The 11412-nt window shown below is 46.1% G+C and overlaps 1 protein-coding gene across 3 annotated transcripts in view; it reads right to left on the bottom strand.

Moving 5' to 3' along the window:
* Tnfaip8 (TNF alpha induced protein 8) overlaps positions 1-11412 on the bottom strand; it is a 115300-nt gene that overhangs the window by 35175 nt on the left and 68713 nt on the right. The window contains exon 1 of one of the 3 annotated variants that reach the window (XM_031365661.1): positions 5131-5913. The exons of the other annotated variants lie outside the window; for them this stretch is intronic. Within the exon in view, the coding sequence (XP_031221521.1) occupies positions 5131-5203 (73 nt within the window). The 5' untranslated portion in view covers positions 5204-5913. Of the gene's footprint in view, positions 1-5130; positions 5914-11412 lie in introns of those variants that run through there. 3 annotated transcript variants of the gene reach the window in all.

Here is an 11412-nt window from a genome sequence, read left to right as displayed (position 1 = left end):
GGGGGGCTTTCCAGTAACTGGAAGGGTACCAAGGTGAGACCTTGGGGGATCTTTGCTCTCTTTAGTTTCCTGGCCACCACATGAATGGTTTTCCTTCCTCATGACAAGGTGCCATCAGCACAGACCCAAGGGAAGCGCTCCATCAATCAGGCCTGAAACCTCTAACACTGTGAGTCAAAATAAGCCCTTCATCCCTGTGAGGTACAGCCTTGTAATCCTAGAGCCCAAGAGAGCGGGACAGGAGGATGGCCTAGCATAGGCTACTAGTAAAACCCTATTTCAAAACCCAACAGTAGGGGGCTGGTGAGATGGCTCAGTGGGTAAGAGCACTGACTGCTCCTCCGAAAGTCCTGAGTTCAAATCCCAGCAACCACATGGTGACTCACAACCACCCGCAACGAGGTCTGATGCACTCTTCTGGTGTGTCTGAAGTCAGCTACAGTGTACTTATGTATAATAATAAATAAATCTTTAAAAAAAAATCCAACAGTAATTTTTTAAAGTGTTTTCATAGAAGTTAATTACATCAGGAATTTTGTTATAGTGACAGAAAACTGTCTAACACAGAGAACGTAAGAATTATTCAAATCTTCCAGCAATTATTTTGTTGACAGCAACAGAAACCACATTCTACTTTTTGTCATTGGAATGCTAGTGACTGGGGTGATGACTGTAACAGTCAGAGTACAAGCACAGGACATATAAAGAAGATGTACTCCCAGACTAACGAGGAAGGTAAAGTGGGAGACCTTTCTTGGCGACCAGTTGGAGGCAGAAGACAAAGGAAAGGACAGACTTGGTGAGAACATCCAGGCCTCTAGTTTGGAATCCAAAAAGAGGGGTGTAGCCCGCAGAGGAAACACCATAGAGAGATCAGGTCTGTGCTGGCAGAAGGGGTGCGGGCATGGTAGGACTTAGTGAACATTCAGTGTTCAAAGCACAGTATCTACTGGGCAGCTCCATCTACAAGTGGATCTTAGAGGAGTCCAGGATGGAGAGATAGCAGAGCTGATGAAAGAGCTAGGAAAGAAAAAGGGAGGACAGGGACGGTGATGTCCAAAGAACCAAGGAAGATGCTGGTTCCTAGTATTAGATACAGTTGTGTTTTGGTGGTGGTGGTGGTTTTAATTGCATTTGTTTATGTGGGGTGTGTGTGGTGTATATGTGTGTGTGTGTGTATGTGTACATGTGCCATGGCAGGTGTGTAAAGTTGTGGAGGTCAAAGGACGACTTATAGGAATTGGTTTTCTCCTTCTCCGTGGGATTTCCAGGGGTTGAACTCAGGCCATCCAGTGTAGTGGCAAGCATCTTTATTGGATGATCCATCTCACTGGCCTTTATATTATTATTATTATTATTATTATTATTATTATTATTATTATTACTACTACTACTACTACTACTACTACTACTATTATTATTATTACTAGCAGTTCTTTTAAAAGGACAAAAATATATGAGCAGAGGGTTGTGACATTTGTGGAATGATGAACCAAAAGGACAAAAAGAACAAAAACAAAAAACCTCATGAAACAAAACACAAAAGCAACCAGATTCCAGTAAGATAAGGTAGCAGGAAAAGAGCATTTAATGGCCAGGTGTGTTGCTTTATATCTGCAATCCCAGCACATAGGTGGAGGAGACAGGAGCACCACTGTGAGCCAACGCTTGCCTGGGCTACATAGCCAGATGATGTCTTGAAAATAAAAACAATCAAAGTATTTTTTAAAAAGGTTCATTTTAGCCGTGTGGTGGTGGTGGCGCACATCTTTAATCCCAGCACTTGGGAAGCAGAGGCAGGCGGATTTCTGAGTTTGAGGCCAGCCCGGTCTACAGAGTGAGTTCCAGGGCAGCCAGGGCTACACAGAGAAACCCTGTCTTGAAAAAAAAAAAGTTCATTTTAAAGGTTGAGTAAGTAATGTCTAAAGTTGGACAAAGGGATGAGAAGAAGCCTTTAAACAAGTCACCTGTTTATTCTATGGTGTTTAGTGAGCACCTACCTCTCCCTCGAGGGTTCTAGAGATAGCAATGGAGAATAAGAAAGACTCTTTTGCTCAGGAAGAAAGATTAGCCAGCGTGGTGTGTGTCAGCAAGGAAAGGGACAGAGGTTCTGAGAGAAGGCAACTGGATATCCTGGTTCAGATTTTGGGGGCACAGTGCTTGGTTCAGAAAAGGCTTCTCCAAAGAGTTGACCAAGAAGAGAGTTCAGATAAAGAACAGGGGATGGGGCAAAAAAGAATATCGACAAATACTAGTACCCTAGAATGAGGGAGTGCATCTCCCCCTCTCATCTAAGAGGCATGGAGAAGAAGCCATGAAAGACTGTACGGGACCCCAAGATGGAAGGGTGTCATTCTGGCGTAGCAAAGACACCTACTTCAAGGCCTGAAGATGGTGGTGAGTGTGTCTGAAGGGGAGGCTGTCAGTCCATAAGCAGGAGGTTGTGCAATGGCCGCCATGTTTGTTGTGAAATAGACTGGTGAGTCAGGAGAGGCCTAGGTTAGGTGGTAAAGGGAAATGGCTACTGTGGGCAACAGAGGAGAGAGAGGCACTCCCTTGCCAGCCAACCCTCCATTCTCTCCCAAGTCCTCACAAAGCAATAACGGCTTTCACATGTCCACTCTAAAACTTCTGATTGATTCTCAAGGCAAAGGGGTCTTGGATCCTTCGGCGCTTATGTCTAGATCATCTGTAATGATCTCAACCATCATTCATTTTTACTACTTTCATAATTAAGCCATATACTCAACAGGAAGCATCTAAATGCCAAATATGTGGATATTAATTGTCTCCTCAGGAAGCCCATATCCACAGGAAACTGTTGACATCCTCTTTTCAAAGGCATTCTCCTCCTTAATAGAGTGGACTCTTCACATCCTCTTTAGGTCTTGATATATCTTAACTTTCCTTTAGATAAAGCAAGTCTTGGATTTCCCCCCTCCCTTTAAGCACAGTCACTTACTGTGAAATGAAAGCAGTTCTTTAGGCAGTTACTATAGACGAGAGCTACCGCTGGCACAGAGTCAAGTGCATTCTAAGCCGTGCGAGCTGAACAATCTCCCCAGTCATATGCGTCCACACTCATGCACATGCACAAAGAAACTGGCCTCTGAGGACTTCGACATCTCACGTTGGTTTTTCCAGAGTCAATTCCCTCGAAAAGTGCACTAGTCTCTTATTAGGGTTCGGAAGGATGAAGGCGAAGTATCTACCACTACAACGAATTAGATACAAAGAATCCAAGGGCAATCTCCTTGCAGCTCAGAGTTTGAAAGGTTCCTGCTGATCTCTCACTACACAGGACTGACAAGTGTGCCGCCAGAGGAGAGAACCCCATGGACTGTAAGTGAAGGGAGATAAGGAAGATTGGAATCAGAGAGGATAAAGAAGTAAGAAAACGGACCCGTGATAGTGTGAGAGATTAGGTCCCATAAAATATCCAGCAGGTACATGTACACACACACACACATACACACATACACACACACACACACACACACACACACACACTCGAACATGCATCCTAGCAGAAGTGTCAATGAATCAGTCTGGTCAATAAAGTAATAGTTCAATTTTTCCTCAGACTTAGTTAAAAAAAAAAAATCTTACCCTAAATTCTTGCAGAAACGAATGTTTTGGGCTTCCTTTAAACTGTAGAGGGCAAATCCTGTGTGGTAGGTAGACCACCACCACTACAGGCAAGGGCAGGAGAGGACCAAGCTAAAGATGCCCATTACCCCAGTTTCCACACAGCTTGCAAACTCCCTACCAGAACCAGCAAAGGAGGGAGCACATTGGATGTTGCTAGAGGGAAGTATAATACAGTTGACCTGGCAGTTTTTCATCTGACCCCCCCCCCGCCCCCCACCTATCCTAAAAGGCAGGGAATAACAGGCCTGGAAGAAAATGCTAATCTAAGTGCTATGCAATTATAAAAAAAAGTTCAAGGATGGTTTTCTCAGCTCGGCTCCAATTTCTCTTCGACTCCTTTTGACTTCGTGTAAATGGTGCAAAACGGAAAAAGAAAGCATCTATCAGCACAGAGTTCTCTTGGGTACAGAGGCTGCTACAGGGAAACATCCCAGCTCCAAAAGGCCCACAGGGAAGCTCAGACGCAATCCTGCTGTCACTTTTCCCGCTGGCTGGGGCTTATTTCTATTAAAGAAGCCCTTTTTAATTGACAGCTTCCCCCACGCCACAAAGCTAGGTACACCACCACACTGGAAAGCCTACACTGCAAAATGCAGAACTTTGCTTGCCTGTACCCCCCCCCCTGCCTTAGTTCTGACTGACCTGCGACTTAGCCAAGAGAAAGGGAGATTTCCCAACCTTGAGCACCCCCTCCCACCTGACTAATTTTCCCCAGGTACCCCTAATCCCACCCCCATTTACAAGTGGACTTTTGTATACATAAATTTGCAGGGAACAAAGCGCACAAACACTCGCACACAAATAAACTCCCAGGCTAACCCCAGCTATAATAGTGTTTTGGTTGGAGCTTGTCCAGTCCTGTCACCAGCTCTGTTAGGAGTAAATGAAACTCTTGCTTTTGCAAAGACAGAAAGGGACAAACTCTCCTGTTTCAAAGGACAAAAAGGACCCCCTCACATCTTTCAGTCCCCCGGAAACTGCAGAAGGTCTGGCACGAAATAAATAAATAAAAGGAAAAAAACCCTAACATATCCCCCAAATAAAGATCTTTCACTTCTCTCCTCACTCAGCTTCCCCTTTTAGCAGGAAATGTATGTCCCTTCCAATTCTTGATACTCCTTTTCAAAGGGACCCTGACTCAGACTCTTCCTGGGAATCCAGCTTTGGGTTGTCCCCAGGCAGGCAGGCAGGCAGGCAGCCCATTCCGAGCGCGTTTTGTATTCTCAACAGTCAAAGCTTGCTTTCTCCTTTCCAGAGAAATGTGAAAAGCAGCCTTGGTGGGCTGGCTTGGCTAGGTTCGAGGCTGGATCCCTTGCCCCCTAACTGCCTGGCTGGTGGGACAGGGCTGCCTACTCTCTTAAGTCCCGCCAGGCAGAGACAAAGTTTCCCCACCGCTCGCTCCCAGCTCCCATCAGCTCCAGCTCCCGCCTTCCTCCACATTCCTGCGCTGAACTTGGCGGAGTCCAGCGGCTGGCGTACCTTCCCGGGGCTCCTCCGCTTCGGAGAGCATGCTGTCGGGGTGCACAGCCGCAGGCGCTACCGCCACGGACATGGACGTGAGGCTGCGAGGCTCCCAGACGAGTGCGCTGTGCGCGGGCGGGCGGGCGGGCGGGCCGCGGTGGGAGGAAGCCTCTGAGATCAGAACCTCCTGGGGCGGGCGGCTGGCTGCGGGAGGGATTTTCAGGGGAAAGTTCCGCAGGAGTGACGAATCGAATCGCGCGGGGTTGGGCTGCAGGAGTCCGCCCCCGAGGGGCCGCTACGGGTGGAGGCGACCGGCCAGGTGGGGCCCAGTGCAGGAAAGGTGCCCTGGAATGGAAGATGGGCTGTGGGGGGCAGACGTGAAGAGGGGCGAGCACGCACTACAGGGGTAAATGTCACTGGGGAGTGACATTTTTTGACACTCTCTGTCTTGGGTTTTTTACATGCCCCAATTTGTGAAAACTCTTTTCCGGACTGTTATTTTTCAAGTTAGTGATACAGATGCTGTGCTAGTCGCGTTTGGAAGGGTCCTCCTGTTCGCAAAGCAAAACTTCACCAGCGCCAGGACTGGTCTCTAAGGAAAGTAGGGCAGGATAAGGCAGAGGGCCCTTATGCATGGCTGGCTCTCTCTAACCAAGCTGCTACGAGCTAAAGGCCTCTCTGGCGTTGGGAACTGCTGACAGGCAGGAGATAAAAGGGCAAAGGGCGGCAGGACCTAGACAACAGCAGCCATCCTGTCCTCCCCTCTTCTCCCCTCCCCTCCTCTCCCCACCTGGCTTCTACCACTGGCTCAGAGGAAGTCACCTTAACTCTGGAATGGCCATACCGCTCCCACCAGCCTACCTGCCTTACAGAGACTGTTTTTACAGGGCCTCATTTTAGCACCAACCCTAGGGTGAGGGACCTCAAGTAAAATACCTGAAAGGAAAACACCCTATGGAAAGAAATATCTGGCTGGAGATTGTTACAATAACTTTCCTATAACCGAGAAAGGTTACATTCTTTAAGAAATGTATTTTCCAGCCGCCTTTCTTTTCCTTATATCATTTTTATATGGAAAGGAGAGCGGAGTCCAGGCCTTGTGGTAAATTTAGTGGGAGGACTACGTAAACTGCCCAGGTTTTTTGAGTCTTAAGTTTAGATTTAGTTCTGCTATTTATTATTTATAGGACCTTAAGAAAAAAAATCTCAAATACCCATTTGCTTCTCTATAAAAATGAAGATAAAAGCAATATATAATTCACAGATTTGTCTGGTTATTACAGATGGCACTATAAACAGAGTGATTTGAAACTGTAAGCTCTACACACGGGTTGCCACTAACTATTGCACCTTATTACAATAAACATTTGTAAAGGATACTCTTGCCTTTTATTTCGCCATTCGGTTATTTCGCCATTTGGTTTGAACAGTGTCGATGCTATTCACCGGCAAGGGGGATATTATAAATAGAGCTCTATGGTTTGATATTAAATCAGTCCCTACTGCTGAGTGATTCTAACACGCTTGAGACCCTACCAGAATTTTATCTCAAACTTATTGAAAGGGCAAGGTGAACCAAGACATAATAGCCAGAGGGAAGAAAGAAACATCTGGAAAAGATCAGTGCTATAGAGCCTACGGAAACTGAGCAGGCCCGGAAAAGAATAACAGGCTGTACCCTCCTGAAAGCTATGGTTACCTTGCTCCCCTGTGCCTCACATCCTAGTGCTGCTGAGATAGACAACCTATGCTCAGTAATCTTAGACTCATGGCGGGACACAAAGGATGGGGATGCTTCTGAATCCAAAGAAGCGCTCCCTTGCCCGTGGCCCTTGGCCTTGCCTGTCCTTCTGAGGAACCATTCTGCCCCTCCCTACCCTACAGCATCTGGCTTTGTCTTCCCCCTTCCGCTGGCCAGATGTCCACGGATGTCCACCTGGGCCTCGGAGGAAACTCGCCACAGCTGTTTGCTACACAAATGAGATACCTTCTGCGCACCTTCTGAAGGTGAGACGGTAATTATGCAAATCAAGACAGCCCAGCCTCCACATCCATTGGCTCCAAGCAGAAGGACTGTCTCTCTTCCTTCAGGAAGTGCCCCTTTATGTCATATTTATTCAATGTCCTTTCACAAATCTGAGTTATGTGCAAGGCTCGCAAGGTCTGTTAAGCACAAGTCCTTAATACCCTGCTTGTTTTCACATTGGTTCACAGAAAGTCCTTCAGCCCAGCCCAGGTTAGTCAAGGAGAACATGTGCTGAATGAACAGTTTAAAGGCCACCACAGCAGCCTGGTAATCAATTTAGCATCTTGTTAACAGCCCTGCAGATCTTTGGACATTCACCAGGATCCTTGAGAAACCTCCAGAGAAACTTTTTTATTCAAATGCAGTCCAACAGTCACCTTGGGGAAGAATATTCTGATGTAGTTCAAGAGCAACAATGCCCAGTTCATTTAAAAAAAGACGTACAGGATAAGCACTCTACAACTATTGGCATGACCTCAAAGCCATGTGCCCTGGGCAGGCAAATTACTCTGTTTCATGACCATGACAGAGATAGTTGGTTCTCCTCAGCTCTGGTGGCCTTATACTACTTCCAAGTGAATACTTAGTAGTGTTGATTTTTGTTGAGCTTTTATTCAAAAAGGGGTTGGGCTGACCAGGGACTAATTCTCTAATACACCACACACACAGTGATCTGCAACTGCCTATAAGACCTATTCGCTTTTTTGTCCTTTGGAGATGGGGGTTCATGGATCCCAGGCTAGTTAGAAATTTGTGTATGGACAAGAATGACTCTGAACTTCTGATTCTCCTGCTTTTTTACCCCCCAATATGCTGGGATTAGAGGCTTGCACTACCACGTCTAGTTTAGGTGGGGCTGGGAGATTGAACTCAGTGCTTCATGCATTCTAGGTAAGCCCTCTACCAGCTGAGCTATCTCTCCGGTCCCCTATTTACTCTTGTATGTTTAAGAAACAGTCCAGTGTCCTTACCTGAGCAATAACCCCAGAATTCACATCAACCGTCCATTATAGATCACCTAATACAAAGCAGCAACTGAATCGGCAACATTTCCCATCGGGAAAAGGGCATCCTTGAATCTTACGCTGCATTCTGACCCATGTGCAGGCGTATTCTGTCTGTACCAAGGCGGGAGAACTCAAACACCGAAAAGGTTCTGACGGTTTCATCCATTCATCCAGGCATCACCCACTATCATCATACCTGAGTCACATACAAGTGGGTCTTCTTCAGCTGGAGCCTCCTTCTATAATTATGATAATTCTGGACCATGGATTAAATGAATTCCTTACAAGGCACCTGGTTCTATGAAAAATGCATTAACACCAACCCAACTGAGCCAACCCAACTGAACTAATATCTTCCTAAGTCGACTGCATCTCATGCAACAGGACAAGTCTCTTAAATGACATTCTAACGAAGCCATTTTTAAAAGAAAAGGGGTGGGGTGGGGTGGTGGCTGCAAGCCGGGGCTTTGGTCCCTTTTGGCTTACAGAGACCCAGGCACTTCTGCAGAATAAGGTAGGTTAGAGAATTTGCAGTTCAGATGGCTAGCGAGCTATCACATACCCCCCCACGGAGGGTCTGGCAGTGGAAAACAGGCACCTCTGCCAACTGCTCCTGCACTGGCATCGACTGGCTATGGAAATAAGGGAATAAGAAAATAAAAGCATGGAAAGGAGGAAGTACAAACTATCGATGGCATGGCCAGAGCTTCTCACGGAGGCATCAATAGTTTTTATTTCTGCCCTGGGGTCAGGAAGCTGAAGCTGAACATGTAAAACAATAGGTCACAAAATGGTCGTTTACAGAGTATTCAAGTGACCCTCCTGTCTGACTCTGAGGCCGTCCTCAACTTTTCTATTACCTGTCTGCAAAGACTCCCATGATCCATGGACAAAACTGACCTTCATTTACCCTGTCCTGAAATACAGAAAGGATCTTTTTCTTGGTCCCATGTGTTTGGGGCTGTGGATCTTCCATCCTCTACCTTCCCATTCCATAATACCTTCCCATTCAATCGTCTAAAACATGGGGAAGCCTCATTGGCTGTCCCTCCACTGCCCTCGAAGCCCAGAATGCTGGCTCTCTGTGTGAAAGGGTATTTGTGTAACAATGGAGGCCACTTATGTACCTTCCAATGAGGTTAAGCATGTGCTTCATATGACTTCATATGCCGATGTGTTGACAAGCAGGGGGGTAAGGTTAGGGAGTTAGAAGACAAGCGCCTGAATCAAGAAAGGCCCTGGAAGTGTGGAAGTGGGAAGAGAAAGGAGTACTGGTCACCAGATTCTGGGAGTGTGTAGCTATGGGTAAATTCCATTCAGATTTTAAATGACAGTTCCAGCAAATCTTACATAATCATTAATGTTCTGGGTGTGAGTGGATAGTTCTGAGGGAGGAGGAAGAGGCAATGACATGGAGGTGCGCGCTGGCAGGCAGACAGCGATGCATCTGGCACACACTTGTTTCCTAGGATTCCATTGTTTGTTTCTGTTTCTCTCCTAAGAAATCGCCCTTGCTACAAAGCTTCGAGTAGATGATTAGATGCATGCACCAGGTTGGAAAAATATCTGAAGGTTTCATGAGTCCCTGATCCCTTTTCTAGAATGTGCATTGGTAATTCCTTTCATTTACGTTTTCTCTTTGGAAGCAGTGTTGGAATTATTGGGGTTTATTAGGAAACCTTTAACAGGGTTTCAGTGTGGGCGTTAAATTTAGGTTCGTAGGAGAAGGGCAGTATATGCCTGGCTTCTCCAGAGAAAATGATGCCAGTGTCTCCCACAAAAGGTGACATGTGTGACTCAGTGGCCTGACTCAGTGGCTTCAGAAGTTATATTCTTCATAGGGTTTTTAAGATATTTTTCTCTCCTTGTTTTTTCTTTCTATGTGGCGTGGGAGAGACAAAGTGATGGGAGCATGGGTGTTCTCTGAGGTGCAGCAGACAGGGCAGGCCTCAGAGGAGTGGGATTAAACCGCCAGGTCACATGACTCTGCCATCTTACCATTGGCCTGAAGGGTATACAAAGGAATGCCCTCTCTTTGCAGGCATTCTTCACGGCAAAATTCTGTTATGTCAAAACTCTTGACTCTTGGTTGGTGAGAAAATTCAACTATGCTCTAAGTTGAGGGGCGGGCCCCTTTCTCTTTCTGTGTCCTTTAAATTTTCTCTGACGTTCTGTCTTGCCTCAATTTACCTCTCTGGCATTTTGTTTAGTCTTAGGCATTGAGAATGGCTGGAGACTCAAATTTCCGAAACCTCTTTATTGCTAAACAGGAATGGAGAGCCTGTCTATGCAGGGATCAAAACTCTGGATCTGTCTGAGAAGGTCTCAGCTTGGAGACGAGGATCTTCACTCAATGGGAAACTAGCAGGAAAAAGATACGGAACTAAAGAGGTTATATGACCTGTCAAGTCACTGACCGAGGAGCAATGGGCTCCAGATAGCAGTGTGTAGGCTGAGATTCCTGTCTGTCTCCTGCACGCAGGCCCTTGCTTTCTATCCGGTTGCTCATATAAAAGTCAGTCCTCCCTTCACAGAGGAATACCTCAAGGATTGCTACACTGGAAGGTCACCAAAGAGTTTACAGCTGGCTGTCACTCCAGCACAGACTGCTCTAATCCCTGCTCACATGCTGAGATCACCGCTTCAAATTAAAGCCATTCCATTCTTGACATTTAATGCTTTAAATCAGCTATAAATTTAATAGCTTCTATTTATTCAGCTACACGAGACCACAAATGTGTTGGATCTCTCTCTCTCTTTTTTTTTAATTAAAAATTCAATAGGGTCCCCAACTAAGCTTCCTTGTATATAAAGCAACCAGAATTAAGGGGGGTGGGTGGGAAAGACTCAATTTGAGTTTTTTGCCCTTCTTACAGACAGTACAGCAGAGCCCATGCTGGTAAGCCTTGCTTGTGTTAAAAGGGATCTCCTCTATGCCCTGTCTTTAAAAGAATTTCTTCTAGAAACAGGCAAGTCATTAAGCCTCTATTTGTACATCTGTAAAATGGGGATGATACCACTTATTAACAGTTATAGTGATAAAAACAAGCAAGGAAGCTGGCTGGGTACACAAACTATAGTGTGCCCCTTATCTCTTTCCCCTGTATTTTCATGAATGAGGCCAGACTGGTTTGGGCTGTTTAGGAATGTCTTTTTGGAACTCTACATGCTGACCCAGATTGATGTGGCAAAGCTGTAGATAGTGAACATACCAGGGCTGGAATCCTTCCTACGCCCAGGTAAATGAGCTCAAATGGGGGTCACAGA

This window comes from Mastomys coucha, unplaced genomic scaffold, assembly GCF_008632895.1.
Source record: "Mastomys coucha isolate ucsf_1 unplaced genomic scaffold, UCSF_Mcou_1 pScaffold13, whole genome shotgun sequence".
NCBI lineage: Eukaryota > Metazoa > Chordata > Mammalia > Rodentia > Muridae > Mastomys > Mastomys coucha.
Note: the sequence above shows the minus strand (reverse complement) of the source record. Positions and strands in the feature narration are given on the sequence as shown.